Genomic DNA, 21,624 nt, shown 5'->3' with positions numbered 1-21,624 from the left:
GCAATGGCATTAGTGCCAGATGCATCAAAACTGGTGGGAATATGCCTTTTAATTTTAATATTAAGGGCAGCCATAAAAAATACTCACGTGGAGGGGGGAGGAAATCAATACTCTTAGCATGTCATGCAGAAAGTAACCTGAAAAAAAGATAGAGAATAGTTTCCACTGGTTGTTTTTTTCCCCCAGTTTGTGTTTTCTTTTAGTGTCCAGTTTTTCCTATAGCTCAAACCTGAGATGTCTATCACTCTCTGGTGTGGCTTAAATAATGTAGCTTTTCACTATTTTACTTGTTACTCTTTTGCAAACTAGATCTCCCGTTAAGGTGAGTTTCTAGAGGTTGTAGAAATACGTGCATTAGTTACCATTTTGCCCATTTAGATCTAGGCTTTTTACTTCCAAAATCTGGAATGAAATGCTGACTAACATAAGTATATATTTTTTTAGAAATTCCATTGGTGACTTGCTTTGCTTTCACATGGCATGGGAGTTACCTGGTCCATGGTAGAGAAACAGTTACTTAATTCCTTTAAAGACGTTTTTCCACAAAGGAGAAAGATGAAGAATTAATTTTGATGATGAAAATAAGAGTGCATTTTTGGGTATGGTAATCTTGTGATCATGGGTAAAATTAGATGATGTTTAATTTTTTAATTGATCTTTTCAGCTTTTCAAACAGAAGGGAAGCTATATCTTATTTTGGATTTTCTCAGGGGAGGAGACTTGTTTACACGTTTATCCAAAGAGGTAAACTTTTCTAATTTGAAAATTGTCTATTGATAAAAATCTCACTATAAATTGTCTGTATTAGCAGAATTTATTTTTAAATTCAGTTATCATTGAATAAAATTTCTAATATCTTTTTTTTCATCAGCTGGATCTTCTGCTTGGTTGGTTTTTTTGCAAAAAGTAGTCACTTTGTGAAATGCTGTTGGTAATTTACTTGTTTCTTAAAAAAAGGCTTAAAGAAGCGGTCTCTCTGTGCTGCTTTTCTCCTATTGCTACCATGTTTAAAGATGAGTCTCAGAAAGAGGTGGACTTTTATATAGTAGTTGTATTCAAATTAACTTCTTTTTGTCTGGTTTTTATATACAGAATTCAGTGTCAGGTGGTGATTGTTGTAGTTATTAACATTTAACACAAAAATACATTATTTATAAATATTAAAAATGCAAGAATTGTATTCCCCTTACTTCAGTAATTTTCCAAACGTGAACACTTTGCCTCTGTCATACTGGTGGTATTTCTGTGCAGGTATGTGAAATAATGACTTGGAAAAGTTTGGTTGCCTCAAATTAATTTGATTATAACTCTTAAAATAAATGCTAACATTTCATGTATCAGATTTTTTTTCTATCACTTGTGCAAAAACTTTCATCAAATAAATGGTAGGATAGAGATATAAATATATCCCATGTATATCTAGTAGCCAGAGCTTGTAACTGTAGCTGCCTTCCATTTTCCCTTGCTACACAGTATCTGGGACAGTTGGGTCACCACTACAAAGCTGTATGGTTATTAAGAGGAGAGTCGAATGCAATGCATTTTGTATATAGATAGATCTTAATTTCTGTGCTGACCACATAAAGTATTAAATTTAATTCAGTCAAGCCATCTGTTTCAAGTTGCTTATTTTAGTTGGTTTTGCCACAGATAAATAGAAAGTTATTAGTACTCTAAAAATGAGATATTTTCTTAAAATCCATACTTCTTTCTTGATTCCTAAGAAACAATGTATGTTGCTTTCCTGCTGATGACTTCTTAATCTTGAGCCACTCAAATTTTATAGGTTTAATATGGTTAGAAAGAAATAATCATTATAGGTACCTGAATCTAAGCAAATTGCTCATAACTGAAGGAGTGAAATGAACATTCTGGATGCAATTAATGTCATCCTCCTATCAAATCATGTGATTTTTACAATAGATCAGATGAACTGCAGCCTAAAAGTTCCTGCTTTTTCCCCATTGACTACAAAGGAAAAAGTGATTAATTCCGAGCTAGATGTCTAAACCGCAGATGTTTTAGGATCAGGAGAGATTAACTCCATCCATAGTGGGTGTATTATCATCCTCATGGGATCTTTCATTATTTGAGCTTTTAAATGTTTCTTATACGGATTTCCCTTCTTAAATGTGCCTGTACTAAATATTGGCTCTTTTCTAGAAGTAACATAAGCAACAACCTTTCGTACAAGCTTTGATATCACTTTCCCGCTTTACTAAGGGGAAAATACAGTGTAGTCTTCATTCCTAACTCTTGCTTAAAATAATGTTTACATGTGCTCCCCATTGCCATTGTTTTTTCCAGGTCCATATGCTGTATCTAAAGATTTTTAAAAAAGGCTAAGTGGTAACAGAGGTAGAATCAAATAACGTAGGCTTTTTTTTATTTGTATCTTTTTCTAAATTCTCAGAAAACATTATTTGTAACTTTTCTGTCAGTGGATCGCAACAGTTGTTGATGTAATTGGGACAACACGTTCATTTCATTCAGTGTAAGCAGGGATTAATTTATCTTCTTAACAGAAAATGTGGGATTACTACCTGAGATCTTACCTGTGCTCTTACATAACCTATTTCCTTAGTTTACTCCTTGATTTACCTTTTCTGCACTTACATCTCAGTCTGCATCTTGGGGTTTTTACCATCACTGTAACTTCTTTCTCATAGTACTTTGAGGCAGTCTTCTCCAAGCCAAGGTGCATATACTTTTCTTGTGTCTCTGACTTTGTAGATGAAATTCAGGCATTTGGACTACTTTAGTCTATTTGTTGTCTGGAAGTGAAATGGACACATCCAATGAAGAGGTAGTCACATTGTTTAAATGTTTCCCAAAATTTCTCAGTCCCAATACAATGTATCTGTTCCCTTGAACAATCAGAAGCAAATAACCTGTTTTGCAGAAAGAATAATATTGGCTTCAGAAGTTATTTTTCAGGTATGTACTGTGAAATAGTATTGCTTATAAAATCCTAGGTTTTGTTTAACTACGGAATTTTAATTTTTAGGGTTTCATATATAAATGAATTCAAGTATCATGAAGAACCATTCTGCAAAACCACTGTTTAAGCCATTCTTTAGTTGGTGCTGGTATAAGCTTTACAGATTTTGCATGTAAAGTACATTGTTTTGCTTTTTCAGGTGATGTTCACAGAAGATGATGTTAAATTCTACCTGGCAGAATTAGCACTTGCTTTAGACCATCTGCACAGTCTTGGAATAATATACCGGGACCTAAAACCAGAAAAGTAAGACTCCTCTACAGCAGATGCAGTTTATTTATTTGGTTTCTGTAGCACTTCTATCCATGCACTTCACTATCCAGCTTTTAAACTTCAGTAATTTACTATATAAACTGAACAGGGAGGGAGGTGGGGGAAGTTTGTGGGCTATTTTAATTAAAAAGGTTGGATTTAATTTCTGCTAGAACATCTGAGCATCTAGTTGCAGAGTGATATGCCAAGTACTATAATCCATATCACTTTAAGAATGTACTGAAATATTCCTAACTTTCATTTTCCAGTTATTTTAGGGTGTATGATGGAGAAGAGGTGGCCATGACCTTTTGTTTTTGTCATTATTGTAGAATTTCTGGTATACAGATAAACTTAGAACAAATGTGTGATACAAAGTTACAGCTGAATGTTGTGTCTTTGCATTTGGAAGGCTAACAGCAAACATTTTTTTCCAATGCTGATTTTTACAGTGCACTGCAGGAAGAGCAGAATAGAGTTTAAAATTTTAAGTAAAATATGGAAATATTAAGTCACAGGCTTCATTTAGAGTATCGACAATCGCTGAATCAGTAACAATTACACTGAAAACTTAAAATAAGCTTGAAGCTACAATTCCGGTATGGTGTTGTGTCTCAATATATTGGCCATCCATGCTTCATTCAAATGTCTGAATTCTGTCTCCTGTGTACGTCTCTCCTCCAGGAAGCTTTTGGGGTTTGGTTTTTTTAAGTTTTAGAAGATGTGAAGAAGAAAATGTCAGTGCAATCACGTGGAACATTTGAGCCTTTCAGCTCAAATGTATGCTGTAGTGTTACCCTCTGTCTGGAGGGGAATCTAAGTGACAATATGATGTGTGCATCTCCTCTGTTGTGCTCAGTCAGTTAGTTAGCATAGGCTGCCTCGTTGCTGGGAAATCTGTAATATAAACTCCAAAGTCCTGATGTCTTTGGTGACCCAACTTCTCTGTTATGGCTATAGAGGGAACCTGAAAAGTCTGTGCGAGATAACCATCTCATGTAAAGGATTGGTGGAAAAGAGCAAAAAGGAGTAACAAGTATCACAGAACCTGGCTGTTCCATGAAAATTCCATTAGGATAACTTGTTCTTTTATGCATCTCCTGGAAAAAAAGACACAAATTTTAAGATATTTAACCCTGACTGACAGGAAGGGAAAGATTCATACTCAAATCAAAAATTTGGAGACTTTTGGCATGGGGTTGCACTTCCAAATGAACAGGGAATTAATTATGTTTAAACTTTGGGAGTGTTCTGTTAAGTAATTCTGAAGTGAGGAAAAATAAGCTTGCCCAGTAGAAAAAGATCTTTAAAAAGCAAAGTGAGAGAACTTTAGTTATTTTGCTAACATTTACTTCCAAGAGGAAAAGAACGAAATAGTAATTGTCAGAAGACTAAATAGCTACTGCCTCAAACACAGTGTTTTTAAAAAAGAAAAAAATTGGATGTGTCAATACCTATTGAAACGCCTTTGGTTTTAGCCTTGGGTGTATCTGATTAAAAAAACCTATCAAAGCAAATCATATTACTTGCAATTTATGGATGACATAGTAACTCTCACAGGCTGTATCTGTACTGTGGGGCTGTTTCCCACCACGGAAACTGTAAGGAGGAAAAGGAAAGGGCAGGGAGAATGGACAAGAAGTGTGTGCCTGAGTCATGTCTCATCCCCAGGATGAAATGCAGCTGCCCACAAGAGAATCTGGAGGAACTAAGTCCTCTGTGTAGGTGGTGTTACAGAGTCCAGTTCCTGAATATTTTACATGTGTTGAATTGTGATTATATTCAGTGGTGGTTAAGGATAGTTGGCTTCTCAGAGAACTGTGGCCGCCTTTGTGATTGAAATAAACAGGCGGAAGCACAAGGCCTGCTCTAAGTGTAGGGCTTATGGGTTCTGTCCTTTGGTACACTATGAGAATATTTATTACTTCTGTTATCTGTAGTGGTCAACACTCTGAAATGGCAATTAAAAATGAATACCCATTTTGCATATATATGCAAACATACATTGTATTAACATATTTTGCTCAGTTTAATAGAAACAGAACTGTATTTCTATTTTTAGCAGTTGTGATAGACACGCACTGCAGATGGCCAAAACTGAAAGTTCAATATAAATGTTACTACATACTGTGCTGAATTTAACCAAATAGTTAAATAAAGCTCTGAAGTGTTGGTTATGTTTTACAATCTTTGCAAAGAAAGAATTAAAAGAGAATAAATTGTGCGGTTTCAAAGTATCATCTCCTAATGATTCATTTACATGCATGTTCAATTCTGCTCATCTTTATGTATGCTGTTCTGTTTATTCCTAAATGTTATCAATACATTGTCTGAAACAACAGTTAAAAGATTTTAATTAGTTTATTTTATTCTTTTTATTGTTTCTTAGCATCCTGCTTGACGAGGAAGGACATATCAAATTGACAGGTGAATAAGGGGAAAATGCAATGTCTGGATCTTTTAATTATAAAAATCTTTGCTTTTTTCCTTTTTTGGGGGAGTGTGATAAAATACGCAGTTTTAACTGGTAGGTAATTTTGCTGTGGAGCAAATAAAGTAATTAGTTTGAAATAAATAACATACAGAATAATTTAAATATTATATCTGCTTTACAAGTATATCTGATCTTACGGACATATGATAATGTGGGGAGGGGAAGAGAATTCTGTAATTCCCACATGTGTACTTGGGTGTATGTATGAAACAAGTATCACGTTTCACATTATGGTGAAAGTATTAACCATAAGTGATTTTAAAAGGAATAATTACATTTAGAACTATTTTTGGTTTTCTACCAGATTTCGGCTTAAGTAAGGAGTCAATTGATCACGAAAAAAAAGCCTACTCTTTCTGTGGAACAGTGGAATATATGGCACCAGAGGTCGTTAATAGACGAGGCCATACACAGAGTGCAGACTGGTGGTCTTTTGGTGTTTTAATGGTAGGTTTCTGGTAAATGTACAAAATAGCAAAACTGTGCTTTGCCAGGTTTGGTGAAACAAATCAAACATTAAACTCTAAGGTGAGCTTTAAATGAATTCTAACTATCAAAAAAGTCTAAATTATATGAAATTAATAACAATACCACAGAGTTTGGATGAAGAACGTGGACTAGGTCTCATATCAACACCAACAATATGCCTATTTTTGTTACCATTGAATTGAAATACTGTGCATCTATTGTAGTTTGAATGTTACGGAGACTAATAGGAATACTAAAGTATACAGGAAAAATACTGTCTCTTCCAAGACAGGGAAGAAAGTTAGATGGAAATTTTAAGTTTGAATTTATTCTCAAGTTGGAAAAAATGAATGATAACTTTCTAATTAGTCTCCAGTGTAATTATATCTCAGTGGAATAATGGCAGCTGTTGCTCTTACACGTCAAAATAATCTAAATGACACTGAGCTGATATACAATATAGTTGCTCAGTTGCTTACAGAGTTTCTGCAGAGAGTTAACTTCTGTGAAGTTACAGGGTTGGGGGAAATAATGTGTGTATCAAATATGGCTTTGGAAGAGAAAAATAGATCATGTTTGGTATATTAGGAATGCTGAATGGCTTTTAATATTTATAATCTTTTTGTGCATTTTTACATAAAAATTAAATAGTTGTATTTCTAAAGGAAATAATTTTGTTTCTTACTGCTTCTGCTACATATGACTGTAACAGTACAACTAACGTGTGTGCTTTGTAGTACAAAAAGTACTCGTGTTTGAAAATAAGTCATCCTATCACCTTTTAATCATCTAGAATGCTGTTGTGATCTGAAAACTGACTACGTAAAAGTAGCATCTGATAACTAGACTCTCTCCAGATAGACAAGCACACACACACACCCAAGTACATTTGATCAGTAAGAACACAGTCAAGTAACAGATAATTGTAGGGTAGTTGCAGGATATTTGTTGTTGATAACACAAACAGGATTAAACTTCAGCTTTACTTCATAAAGCTGGGAAACATAATTTTGTGCTTACAAAGTGCATATGCTAAAATTGAAAACTGCTGAAAGATGTTAGACGTGACGTGTAGCTTTCACAGTCTAAGTGCACTGCATTTTAAATACTTTGAGTTCTACTTTGAATACAAAAATATGACCTTAAAAAGTAATTTCTCTAAATTCTAGATGGAATACAGTGCAGTTTTCTCAACATCGTATTTTTATTGCTTGCATTCCTAGTTTGCATGGTAATTTTCATAGACAGTCTGTATGTGTCCGCTCTCAAATGATTTAATCAATGCAGATTCTAATTAAGAGAATTCAAGTGGTTGTTGGTGTGGTATGAGTACACATTATCTGGATTGAACAGAAGTTAAAGATAGAAACGGACACTAGAAAGTTGTATCGACAAATCATTTGGTCTCTTTTCTCCTGCTGCTGGATACTGAGTATGTTTAAACCATCCTTGAGAAGTATATTTCATTTTGTCCTCTAAAAGAGTGACTGTTTTGAATGCCAGATGTGAAAACATTCATTTAAAGTTTTCAGGAGCATTATGTGTTTGAGGTACTCTCCTGTAGAAGATGATAACTAGGGAAGGCCAGTGTTGGCTTATTCTTAAAGTACTATTGACCTGTTGATGTTGGAAGGTAGTGCTTTTGGAGGGGACAAAGAACACGTATGCTGAGTTGTTTATACAAGTGTGTATGCTTGTGACAAATAGGACCTTGCTAAAGAAACTTTTTTTTATTTCAAGCAAGTGTAAGCCAAACATGCAGCACTATAAACTTACCTTTAAAAAAGGGCTTTTTTGCAAGTGCAACTTGTGACAATCATTCTACACTATAAACAAACAAAAGGTGATATTTTTTTTTTTTATAGTTTTGGCTTGTGCCTCTCATATCTTCCTGAAAATTGTCTTAAGTGTTAAGTTAAAAGTAGGTTTTTTTCATGTTGGCATTAAATTAAATGTAAAATTTTAAATATAAGTATATATGTAAAAAATAATATTTAGAGTAAAAAGTATCTCGCAGTAGTGAAGAGTTGGCAGCTTTTATTCTCTGAATACTTTATAGGTAGGGTAAGAATTCTAAAATTTTATTTTTATATAAAAAGGTTTTAAAGAATGCTGTTAGTGCAACTCCATGCTCTTATTGTAGATATAAGAATGCTACAGTCAGACATTATTCACTCAAGTTATCCCTGTACATTTTTAATGCTTAGAAGTCTGAACGATTAGGTCATACCAGAAAAGAGGGGAATAGAGGATGGATACCTTGTGTTCAGGATGACTTAAGCTTGCATAAGCTGTTCAGAGGGTTCCTTTATAATTATTTTAATTTTGATGGCTTTAAGTGTATGCCTTGACACTTCGTTAGATGAAATTGTTTTGCAATTCTTAAATCAAAAATCAGGATTTCTGCCTCAGAGTATTGGCTCCCATGACGGCTGCCGGACTGCTTTTGCTACCTCGCTTAGGTCCGATATCCCTGCAGTATACTGCAGCACAACAGAAGTGCCTTTCTATTTATCTATTTTTACTCAGTCACTTTCAGAACAAATCAGTATTTTAACAGTGTCTGTTGCCTGCTACCAGGCACTGTAAAATGTGCGTGCATGTACTCTGTAGCTCTTATGTGTTCCTTCAGGCTTTATTTCTGCTGTATGCATACAGTAACCACTTTTCATCATGCATGTCTTCGTCAATTTCAACTAACCTTTTTCCCCTTTCCAATTAAGGCTATGTACATGCCGATGTAAAAAATTTTGACCTTTTTTAATTTCTCTGCATGAGGAGAAGTCATCACTAACTTTTGAAAGGGGAATTTTTTCTTTCCCTACTCCCCACTCTCTTGAAAACTAAAATACAGTTGTATAGATCAAGTCTTCCAAGAATAAACTTTTGTAGGTAGAAATGAAACACAGGACATTATAGTCTAAATTGTTCAGATAGAAGCATGTAAAGCAAGGTGTCAATATAGGAAAATATTTTGCAGCTTTAAAAATGCCAAAGGCTGCTCAATGTTTACAGTAATTTAAATTGTACAATGAGAAGTTGTTTTGCACAGACTTGATTGTTAACATGCATGAATTTTGGAAGGTTAAGATGCTAAGTAGTTTTGTCAAAAATTAGATTTTGTCCAGGTAATGTAATTGATGAAAGTTTTACTCTATACAGTTTGAAATGCTCACTGGTACTCTACCTTTCCAAGGGAAAGACAGAAAAGAAACCATGACTATGATTCTCAAGTGAGTACACTCTTATTTATATATCTCATCAGGTATTCTACAGGGATGCCCTCCGGGCTGCAATATCTAATTTCTACTCTTCCCTCATTTCCAAAGGTACTGGTAAATCCTCACTCCCTATTCCATACTACTAATTCCCTTTGCTGCCTGTCTAATTTGCCTTTCTATTCCTCCCCTATACCAGGTACAAAGAATTTCATAGCAGCTCTTTAATCTGTAATAATAACTTCTCCAACCATATGATCTTTCCCATCTTATTTCCATAATATTTTTAACTTTCTCATCCCTTTTGATAACCTGTGTGTTTTTTCCTTGTTGTTTTTTGGTTTAGCTTTTTTTTTGAGAAGTATTTTCTCTCCTTACCCATCTCTTATCTTACCAGCTCCTCACCCTACTTTATATTACTGGTGCTGCCAACAACTTGCTTCTCTGATACTTCCCCTGGTTACTAAAGTGCACCCTCCCTTACGTACTCTCCTATGACTTGTCCAAGCTCCAGTTTTCCCTTTTGCTATTTCCAGTATAGATTTTGCATTAACCATATTGTGGAAATTGCTTTCCTTCATGCAGTTAATGTTCTTGGTTTTGCTAATGAAGACCTGCTGGGGTTTTTTTCTTGCTGATTCCCTACATATTCTCTGAACTAATACAACCTATAACGTAATTGTCCCACTTTTGGGACTGTAGCCCAATGCTGTGCACGCTCCTCTGTTTCCTCATATCATAGTTTCACTTCTCTGTTTCCATCATTTTTTACTAATACTTTTTTTCCCGTAGAAGTTCATAAGACTATTTTAGTTTTCTCATGTGTTTTCTGCTTCATTGTTTTTCATTGTTCTTAGTCCCGTTACCGCTTGTCTTCCCATATATCGAAGCCAGCATTTCTTTTGCATCAACGGCTTGTTTTGAAAAGTAAATATATGAAATTCTTTCATATTTTTTAAGCAATTAGAATGCGAAAACTGCTAGAAAACAAACTCATTCTTTTCTTTGCTTTTGCTTTCATAATGCATACATGTTATGTTACTCTTTGCCCTTGTTTTTCTTCCTCATCTTGTATTTGCAAATGTATTTAGTGCTGCTAGTTTGTGCTGCTAGTTTCTGCTGCTGCGTCAACACCATGCCAATTCAAATCTTCATGTTGTGATTATTGAATGTCTTTTACTAAAAGGTTCTATTTATTCACAGCAAGCGTAAACTCCTTCTGACCACCTCCTACTTACAAGAAGCTAGTCTGAATTCTACTGCACTATCACTTATTTCAGGAGCCATGCTTTTTTTTTCTATCCATGTCTCACAAGTCACATCTTCTTGTTCTTTCCTCTGTCTGCATGTGACTCATCTCTGTTCCTCAACAGTCTTTCCACTGTTGCTACAAAAATCTTATGTATTTAGCTGCCATGTGGACCATCCTCCTTGCATCTCCCCAGTTAATTGATATTCATAGTCATTCATAGCCCAAAGAGTGGTAGTGAAGGCAGTTAAATCCAGTTGGTGGCTGGTCACACGTGGTGTTCCCCAGGGATCAGTATTGGGGCCATTTCTGTTTAATATCTTTGCCAATGATCTGGATGAAGGGATCAAATGTACCCTCATTAAGTTTGCAGATAACACAAAACTGGGCAGGAGTGTTGATCTACTTGAGGGCAGGGAGGCTCTACAGAGGGATCTGGACAGGCTGGACTGATGGGCTGAGGCCAGTGGTATGAGGTTCCACAAGAAGTGCCAGGTCCTGCACTTGGGTCACAACCAGCCCATGCAGCACTACAGCCTTGGGGCAGAGTGGCTGGAAAGCTGCCTGGTGGAAAAGGACCTGGGGGTGTTGGTCGACAGCCAGCTGAATATGGGCTGGCAGCGTGCCCGGGTGGCCAAGAAAGCCAACAGCATCCTGGCTTGTACCAGAGGCGGTGTGGCCAGCAGGACTAGGGAAGTGATTGTCGCCCTGTACTTGGCAGTGGTGAGGCTGCATCTCAGATGTTGTGTCAGGTTCTGGGTCCCTCACTACAAGAAGGACATTGAGGTGCTGGAGTGTGTCCAGAGCAGGGCAATGAGGCTGGTGAAGGGTCTGGAGCACAGGGCTTACAAGGAGCGGCTGAGGGAACTGGGGCTGTTTATCCTGAAGAAAAGGAGGCTGAGGGGAGACCTTCTTTCTCTCCACAACTACCTGAAAGGAGCCCGTAGGCAGGTGGGTGTCAGTCTCTTCTCCCAAGTAAAAAGCAGTAGGACAAGGGGAAATGGCCTCAAGTTGCACCAGGGGAGGTTCAGATTGGATATTAGGAAAAAAATTCTTCACTGAAAGGGCGGTCAAGCTTGGAACAGGCTGCCCAGGGCAGAGGTTGAGTCACAACCCATAGAGGTATTTAAAAGGCGTGTAGACGTGGCACTTATAGACCTGGTTTAGTGGTGGACGTGGCAGTGCTAAGTTAGTGGTTGGACTCAATGATCTTAAAGGTCTTTTCCATCCTAAACAATTCTATAATTCTATAATTACTTTTGGATTTCGTCTGAGCAAGTATCTCTAATTCCCTTTCCAAGTTCTTTCTTTTCTCACCTTTTAATCTTCATAACTTTTGTTAGTTTCAGAGAGCTGCACAAAAAATGTGATATGAAGTAAAGAAATTTTACTTCTGTTTTAATGTTCTCTACATTTATCATTATTACATACATATAAATCTATTTCACTGTTAGTAATATTGAACAGCTGAAAAACAGAAGATATTTTAAAGACTTTTCTAATAAGTTCACATTTTTTGTCTGGCCCCGTAAGAATGGCAGTTTGTTTTCTTTTTATTCTCTGTATAGTAGTAAATGTACTATATTTCTCCATAAATAATTTGTAAAACTGTTTAAAATGGCCAGGTGTGCATACAAGTTCATATTTTCATAGTGTATCATTTAAGACATATTGCTTTTCTTATGTTCTGTTCCTGAAAATCCACAGAAAATGTATTCTTCATACAAGCATGTTTTTCTGGGCTCTCTCTTTCTCACAACATTACCAAGACAAGTTCTTGTTTATTCTTGTGTGTTCTACCTAAAATTGTAAAGTCTGCAATTTGACGAAATCATAGTTTGCAGCAATGAAGTTAACTTTTTTAAGCATCTTTTCTCCTTTTGAAGAGGTATGCCTTCATATAAAATTCCGTCTTCATCCATCAGGAATGTTGGGAAAAAATTGCTGTCACTCATGTAGTTGTATAACGTAGGAACTCTGAGGACCTGGTGATGATCTTTTCTTCTGCTGTGTCACTGGGCAGTAAAGGATTTTGTGAAAGGTGCTCCTTTGTGATGGAAAGGGAGCACTGACAGTCGTAATCTCTGCCCTTTGCACAGGGGCCTCCAGTTCACTCCACTGTGGACTGCAGTACATACCAGTCCTCTAGAATTTTTTCTGTGTACTTGGTTTCTATTCATTGAGTCACTTCTTTGTAAGATTAATTGCAGTTATGTTTTTGGCCTGGTTTTAGATTTTTTTCTAAGTAGTTGACCCTATCATACTGAACCTCCAGGGTTGCATCCTACTGTTGGAGCTGGTTTGGATTATAATAGGACAAAGATTTCCACCCACTGCAGCCCTCCTATTGTATTTAGTTGTCTGTTCTCTGTCCTTCAATCACACTGTAAATGATACCATTGTTTTTCTGCAGACAGTGTGTTTCTTGCTTCCTTTTACAGTATAGCTCTATGATACTTCACTGTGAGCAGAAATGATATCAAGTGAATGTGCAATGAAATCAGCGCATATAGAGCGCATGAGTAAGAATTCAGCCGCTAGCGGTGCATGGCAGTTGGGGAAGCATTGGATGGGTCACTGCCTGTTCTTCCACTTCATCCGTGGTCTTGGTCTGCCTGTAGTGCATTATTGAATAGCCTAAAGAAGGCATGGTTTTTCAGACTTACCTTACCCCACCCTACCTCTGAGTTCATTAAAGCTGAAAGGAACGGAAAATATAGTAAATTCTAGTTTTAAAGTAATTAGTAGTGAATCAACGGCAATGTGTATGCACTTGCTGAAGTGACACAGAGGTGGACATCTACGAATAGCTGGAACACAAGGCAAATCATGTCTTCTGAGTGAAACACAAAGAAAGCTTGTGTGATGGATTGTTATGGAAAAATACAAACCACAGTTTGAATGAGAGGTGGAAAGGAGAAATTATATCCACCCTTACCATTATCATGGTCATAAGAAAAAGTGTAGTAATACCTAGTAATAGTGAGGGGGTGGAGGCTCAACATTAAATGGAAAGGAGAAAAATATGGCAAAGATTACAAAACAAAATTAAATGACAGGGCTACAAAAACATAAATCAAAAAATTCAAGACTGGAAATTTGGAAAGTAGTATTTGAAATTGATGGGGGGGGGGGTGAGGGGTTCAAAAAGAAGGACTGAAGGGAGTGATTTTTTTCCGTTTTACCTGCTAATCTTGCAAGATCTGTCTTACCTTAGTACAATTTCTATTTTCCAGCTTTAGGTTTCCTGTTGTTTTGCTTGGGTGTTCTTGGTGTATGTCATACTGTGGTAGTTTTCTTACCTCTTTTAGAATGTCTTTTATCTTACTATCAGAATGGATTTTCTTGTTTGGTGTCACTTGGTAATAACTGGACTTAAAAGTTGCTCAAAGCATATTACAAAAATTTACAAGTTTATAAACTGTTATCCTATAACTTACCTCTCTACATTTTTTACCACCTCTTCCTCAAGTTCCTGAATCTTACTGAAAATATTATAGTACTCAAAACAAGAGGGGAAAAAAAGTAACAGGTTTACATGACTGACAGCACTTTTGCTCTGTTTCTGATGTCTGAAGGCAATTTCTTAGTGATGCTGGGTTTTTTGATACAGATTTTTTTTGAATGACAAAGGACGGGGGGAATGCAGAGTTAATTCTCACCTAAATATGTTTGTATGCTAGTAATTATTTTTGTTCTATAGGGCCAAACTTGGAATGCCCCAGTTCTTGAGTCCTGAAGCACAGAGTCTTTTGCGAATGCTCTTCAAAAGAAACCCGGCAAACAGATTAGGTAAAGTGTTTAGCAGACTATTTTAAATTTGATTATGATATTGATAGCATCAATGATCATTAAACTGTCGTTGGTTTAGCCCCCAGAAGGTAATCAAGTACCACCAGGGTGGTGGGGAGGAGGATCGGAAAGGAATGGAAAGTCAAGGGTTGAAACAGGAACAGTTTAACAAGCGAGGTGCAATTAAAACAAAAGAACAATAATAACTTTTATAATTAAAAGGAGGGAGAAGGGGAGAGTAATGAAATCCAAAGGGAAGGGAGAAAAGAAAACAAATGATGCACAGTGCAACTGCTCATGACCCACTGACCGATGCCCAGCCAGTCCCCGAGCAGCAATTGGCCATCCCAGCCAACACCCACCTCCCCGCACTCCCCCAGTTTATATACTGAGCTTGACGTCCCATGGTACCTCTTTGGCTAGTTTAGGTCAGCTGTCCTGGCTGTGTCCTCTCCCAGTTTCCTGTGCCCTTCCAGCCCAAAACACAGCACTGCACTAGCCACATCATTGATCAATAAAATACCATTTCTGCTAGTCATACATCTAAAATTAACACAGAAGAAATATAGTTTTGCTAGTCATTCTTTTGACCGAGAAGAAAACAATTCACGTGCATTTTTCTTCCTTACAAAAGGAGCAGGTCCAGATGGAGTTGAAGAAATTAAGAGGCATGCATTCTTTTCCAAAATAGATTGGAATGTGAGTATCTAATTCAAAATTAATTAAGTAAACTTTTTAGTTCAGACTTTGGTGTTGTATAACTTTTTCATTCACTCTTGCCTGTGCCTTCTCATCAGAAATTGTACAGGAGAGAAATTCATCCCCCCTTTAAACCTGCAACTGGCAGACCTGAAGATACATTTTATTTTGACCCTGAGTTTACAGCAAAAACTCCAAAAGGTAAAAAGTGAAGAATTTAAAATTTACGTATTCAAAAATTAGAAACATTGTTTGGCTTATGTAAAGTGTCTTGTTCTTCCAGGTGTTGCTGGGCTACATGAATGCTCACAAACAAGTATTCCATAGTCCATAAAAGTTTGTGTGGTCTTTGGTGTGAATATGTCATGAGGGACAACTGAGTTGTCCTATGTTAAAGTAATCCTCAGCTACAAAGCAAATACATAGGTTCAGTTTTACTTATCTAAGCAATCTCATTTTTTTAATTCAAAAGATTATCCCTGTCTTTGTGACCTTAAAGGCTGTATGCAGTGGCTCCATTTAATCCATGATGGTGACTCTACATACCATGTATACATAGAAGCTTAAGAATGTCAAGCTTTGGATGGCAAAGTGCAGTCTATCTCTGTATAGTAGTTGTACACTGATCTATTCAAAATATGACACAAATTTTTGTCTTTACAAATTTAGGGTGTTTACCAAAATTTGAGTACTTCTCCATAAATATTAGGTAGATACACTGCTATAGGTAAATATTTTCTGCAGAGTACTGGATTTTGTATAATAAAATATTATCTGACAGTAATAGTCGTTGTTGTGTTTCTAGATGGTACATGCAAAACAATTCAGTAATTATTTGTATTTTGGTCCTCAGAAACAGAATTTCTGCAAATTCCGGTTTCTGTGTACTTTATAGAATAAAGCTGTAGTTTTCACTTCAGAGTAGACATAATCTCATCTCTGTATTTTAAAAACTTTGCTTGTAAGTAGATTATGTGTTTTTCAGATTCACCTGGTATCCCACCTAGTGCTAATGCACATCAACTTTTTCGGGGATTTAGTTTTGTAGCTATTGCATCAGATGATGAAAGCCAAGCAATGCAGACAGTTGGAGTGCATTCAATTGTCCAGGTGAGTATCTCTGCTTTAATAAACAAAAAAAGTCAGGAAAGCAGTATTGCTGTCTCTTGGTGGAAGGATTGTTTCCTTTGTCACAGAATGAAGTACCATGACAAAGTCATTATCAGCTTCATACAAGAAAATTAAGAGCAGATTATTTTATCCAAACAAACCTCTGAAGGTTCAGGACCTGTTTAATTACTAAACAGCCAGGTTGTGAATAGGCTTCAACCCTTAAATGAAAACATTCTACCACCTGTACTGTATTAACTCTTTAATGTCAAGCCATAATTATAAGGTGGAGGGGAATAACAGACATCTTGATCTTTTTCCCCAATGTGTGAAAATATCAGTTGATTCTTGCAGTAGGAGGCACTGGAGTACAATTGTGAATTGTATCTGGATGTTTTGGACTGCTATGCGTTTTGGAACCCCTGACCCAGGACATATGCTGTCCCTCCCAAGCCACTTTAAGTTGATGTGCTCATCTGTGATATTTTGTGACTAGTTTCAGTGCATCATACAAGGTAATGTTGTAGCACACACACAAGCTTTGGCTTCCTGACAGAATTAGAATGACTCCAGTACAGTCTCCTGTATTAATAAATGTGAGGTTGTCACTTTTAGTAGCCTAATGCAGTTGCTATTCTTATATACTTTGTTACTGCCAGTACTGCTGATTTTTGGACAACAAACCTTCAGTTAAGTGCAGTTTTGTGTGAGACAAGAAAAGTGGACTTCATGCTAGGATAGGGGAGAGGCATGCCTTGCCTCCTTATGAGGCTGAGGTCATTCTAAAAAGCGTACTTTAGCACTGGAGAGTTTACAGCCAGGAAGAAGAAAGCAGATGCATGTACAGGAAAAAAAACTGTAAGACACCTGCGAAAACTGTATTTCTACCTCCTCTTTCTGCTTTTAATTATTGTAATTACCAAGGAGGACTGAGTCGTGAAAATGAACTGGTGATCTAAACTGTGTCAAAAACTTATTGGTGTATAGGCAAGAATAAAAAGGTATGCTGTATGATATGTAGGATATTTTGCAAATGTCTGAGAATTTTTAAAAAACAATTTATTCAGATCATGAGTAGCTCTTATTTCTTTAATCCTGTCATTATGTCTAGATTAGTTATACTTATTTGTATACATTACCTGCTTCATGTGTAATGAATCATTACAATTCAAGGGGGTTTAGACCATTTTTTATTCTAAATAAGCTGTCTGATTTGGTGTATACACATCAGAATGACTTCTGGTCATGAAGTCTTCTTGCCAATAGTTTCTGCAAGCTTTTCTGTGCTCCTTCTTTCCCACATAGTTTTTGTGGATGAAATTATTTGTCTTTGTATATGGTTTCCTTCTCTTGTAAAGGTCTGCTTCTCTGCTGCTTTTCCTCTGTGCCCCTCAACCGCTTCCTCACTCTGATTTCCTCTTTTCTGTGCTCCAGGATACCCAGATGTTTTCCTGCAAATGCTTTGCATCCTCTGCACAAACTCCTTATACTAGAACACCATTTCCTTCCGTTACAAGACTGAACACTTGTCCTTCTTTCAGCTTTTTATTTCTGTGAAAGGATTTTTGACTGCCATTCCATGCAATTTCTATCTAGTTAATCTGATTCTATTCAGTATGTCTGAATTTTCCAGCTGGCATTCATCTAATAGAAACAGTGATGATTTTTTACCATTATTTTGTTATTATTTTGTCATGTGGTCTTCTGATCTTACCTGTTTTGGAGTTTCTATCTTTAAATTAATCAGTAAGTGACCAGAAAAATCGTGTTTTCCATTTCTGAGATACAATGTGCATTATTTATAATGTCTCTAATATAGAATTTATCTTGTACTAATATCAAACAGAAGGTAGTGACTGTTTAGACTGCTTTGACCAAGTACAGCCATCAGTTGAAAATTTGAAGCAAATCAGTAGGAATTCAAAAACTCATTTTTAATATAAAGGTCAGTTATATATTTAGAATAGTCATCAATTGATAATGTTATTTTGGTAGCAGTTGCACAGGAACAGCATTCAGTTTACTGACGGATATGAAGTAAAGGAAGATATTGGAGTTGGGTCTTACTCTATCTGCAAGAGATGTATTCATAAAGCTTCAAACATGGAGTATGCTGTAAAGGTAATTACTTGGTTATAGAACACACTGTTTTCAAGTTTTAGCATGGTAGATATGGGGCATCATTAATTTATTTGCCATAAAGAAAATTAAGGTGGTTTTTTTTTTTTATAAAAAGATTTTAGATGTAAATGTGAATTATAATAATCAACCAAATATGTACTGGAAGCTATTTATATAGCATTGCTATGGATTTTGTTATCTGTATGCTGGTTTGGGTGGTGAAAAGCAATCTTCAGTCTTTGAAACACCTATGTAATTGTGGTAAAACTGTTGGGAGTTACATGACTGCTTCTAGAAAGAAATGTACGATGAGAAACTTACATGACTCATCATCATTTTTTAAAAATGTGACTGATTACTTTTATTTAAACATAGTCATATATGGCTTTTTTTCTTCCAGAGTAAATTCATAAATTGTCAGATAGCTAGGAGTTCGTAACAGTGCTTAAGTCTGCTATACCTTCCAGAATAAACTTCAACTCTTTGCTTGCTAGTTTTTAACAAGGTTTCTAATGTTGTTTTTATGTTATTCTGATGGGCTTTCTAGCACTTCTTTGAAGGCATTAAATTCTTAGCTGGAATCGGTGGAGTTCCCAGAAGTGAAATGATAAGTTTTTTTGTCTTTCTGTATGACACTGTGGGGCTGAATAGTGACTATGAAAGCAGAAGTATGGATTAGCAGACTTGGGGGGAGGGGGGCGGCGGGTTTTAAATCCTGTACTGTGAGGCAGTTCTCTTTTTGAATTGTTGAACAGTTTACTAATTAAATATGTAAAATTCAAAGACAAATTAGGTATGTTTTGCTGTGTCCTTGCACACAGATTGTCTACTGGGAAACCCTCCAATTTCAGTTTGGTACTTACATAGTTGTCTTTGTTCTGATTCTGACTAGGAACAGATTTGAATTATGTGCTTGCAATTTGAAGTAATTTCTTGAAACTGGAAGAAAGTACTGGCATAGATATTAATTCTTTAAGCCGTTATATTTATTGTGAAGATTGCCTCACTTTTCTGTTGCCTGTGTTACGGCTTTTTTTCCTCAAGGAGTAATGAAGAAAGAATAACATCATCAGTGTTCAATGTGTTAGGATGGTGCTGGTAGCAGTAGGGTTTAAGGATGTCAAGAGGAAGAAGGGGTAAGGCAGAGACAGAGAAGACATTAGAGGAAATTCTACAGTTTAGAAGGAGAGAAAAAAAGGAGAAGAATTAGAGTATTTATTAAGTAGGACAAAATATTTTGCTTGTTTGCACAGGGAGAACTTCAGAGCCCGATAGCAAGCCTCCAGAGATTCAAATGACTTTCATAATGGAATGCTTGTCTGAATTAACTCAGAATTTTTTCCTTTTTCTTTCTTTTTTTTCCTTTGCTCTCCTGCTTTGTCTTTTGCTGCACTAATATTTGTTTGAGATTAGCTTTGTGAAAATCAGTTCATTAGCGTCATCAAACCAGTATCTCGTGTCAAATTAGGAACTTACAATGTTATTACATGATGCATGACTGAAGCCTTATCTACTAAACAGCCTTACGTTATTTATCACAGCCTGAGGGATCGGATCACTTGTCCTCCAAAATTGTTTTCAACTGAGAGATTTTACCATGTTGTTCCAACGTTTTTTTTGCTTTGCCTTGCTGTTCTAATTTAACAAACTTTGTTTTGGTTATAATCCATGCCCTTTACCAACAACAATAGATATTGCTTATCTGTTTCTGTTAATATGCACACCAAAATGTTACACTATATAATATTCACCAAAAGAATTATGCCTATGTATCTATTTGCTGTTATAGATTATTGACAAGAGTAAAAGAGATCCAACAGAGGAGATTGAAATCTTACTGCGCTATGGGCAGCATCCAAATATTATTACCCTAAAAGATGTAAGTAGTGTGTTAAAGAGATCCTTTAGTGTATTATAATTGCATTTCACTTCTTTAAGATGCTTATATTTTGGTACAACATAATCCTAAGCAGTCAAATAATTCATCCTTCATAAATCCTAGTACAGGAATAATTAATTCATTTAACATTAGCTGTACTTTTAAAGGAACAAGCAAGTTTTTTGATTGCTTAGTTAACTTCAAATCTATTTCTGTTTACATCAGCCAAAAGCAATTTTAAAATACATTATTGTATAACTGAGGACTCACTGTTAGCACAATACCCAAAGTAATTTTCATGGACAGTAACGAGTATTACTCAGTGGTGGACAGCATCTCTTCATATCCATGGTCATCACTTTTTTCTCTACCTAGAATCTTTACCTGGTCTTTATGGAAGATTAGCTATTTTATTATCATTATTATTATTATTATTTGCTCGGACCATGGAAATGCTTTGACCATAAAAAGCAAAAAATATCGTAAGTTATAAAATAGAGGTTTTTCATGGTGAACAGTAGATTCTCACGATCTAACAGAAAAATTCTTTCTCTCCTTGATTATGCATTAAAGAAGATTAAAAATTAAAAAGGCATATGCTTAATGACTTAGTCTGCAGGAAAGTATTCTGGTTCCCAAAACCAAATCTCAAGCAAAAGATCTAACCATTTCCAGGAAGCTGAGCTGAAGGGAGGTTCTCATACGTTTTGAAGTCATTGAAACAGAAGCTTGTCAATACTGTGGACATGAGTACTGAAGAACTCCGCCTGAAGTGCTTCTCCTACTATAATCTGTCTTCACTTTATCAAAGTCATGTAGTTTGGTTCTTTCTTAGGAGAATAAAGCAAGTCAGATATGCAAGGGAGCACACCATGGAGCTTACCTTATTGCAAACTAGATACCATAATTACAATCCCTCTTTCTGTTTTTTCTGCCTTGTGTAGTTAGACAATGAAGCTACCTGAAAGCAATTGTGCTAACACAGAACCTGCATCACCATTCATATTGCTTTTAGTGCTGCATGCTAGGTTTATGTGTTCCTTTAATTCATAATAGAAAATATGCTATTTAGGCATGAAGACAAACAGGAATGTGAGTACTTACCTGAACTTCAGCATTATGAGTATTTTACATTGAGAGCAGAGAAATCCAGGCGGCCTTGAAAAGTTACCAATGTATGCTGAATTGTTTTACTTTGTGATGAATTCTTCATCATCATCGGTCATCTTCTAGCAGGAGCCATCTTTCATTCACACACCAACACTAATACACAAACAGCAAAAGGAGACAAAAAAAAAAAGTCCACAGAAGAAGAACAACAGTAGGCTGTAATTATCACTT

General features: G+C 36.1%; 1 protein-coding gene across 4 annotated transcripts in view; it reads left to right on the top strand.

The window, feature by feature from the left end:
• RPS6KA3 (ribosomal protein S6 kinase A3) overlaps positions 1 to 21,624 on the top strand; it is an 80,369-nt gene that overhangs the window by 43,277 nt on the left and 15,468 nt on the right. For 3 of the 4 annotated variants that reach the window (XM_005231908.4, XM_027778941.2, XM_027778942.2), the window contains 11 exons: positions 665 to 744; positions 3,141 to 3,247; positions 5,643 to 5,680; positions 6,052 to 6,194; positions 9,378 to 9,448; positions 14,386 to 14,474; positions 15,109 to 15,173; positions 15,272 to 15,374; positions 16,159 to 16,283; positions 18,279 to 18,404; positions 20,194 to 20,283. In XM_005231908.4, the coding sequence (XP_005231965.1) occupies positions 665 to 744; positions 3,141 to 3,247; positions 5,643 to 5,680; positions 6,052 to 6,194; positions 9,378 to 9,448; positions 14,386 to 14,474; positions 15,109 to 15,173; positions 15,272 to 15,374; positions 16,159 to 16,283; positions 18,279 to 18,404; positions 20,194 to 20,283 (1,037 nt within the window). The remainder of the gene's footprint in view (positions 1 to 664; positions 745 to 3,140; positions 3,248 to 5,642; positions 5,681 to 6,051; positions 6,195 to 9,377; positions 9,449 to 14,385; positions 14,475 to 15,108; positions 15,174 to 15,271; positions 15,375 to 16,158; positions 16,284 to 18,278; positions 18,405 to 20,193; positions 20,284 to 21,624) is intronic. The other variant, XM_013294814.3, reaches the window with a different exon arrangement.

The sequence above is a fragment of the Falco peregrinus genome, chromosome 4 (assembly GCF_023634155.1).
Source record: "Falco peregrinus isolate bFalPer1 chromosome 4, bFalPer1.pri, whole genome shotgun sequence".
NCBI lineage: Eukaryota > Metazoa > Chordata > Aves > Falconiformes > Falconidae > Falco > Falco peregrinus.
This window is presented reverse-complemented; position numbering and strand designations above follow the sequence as displayed.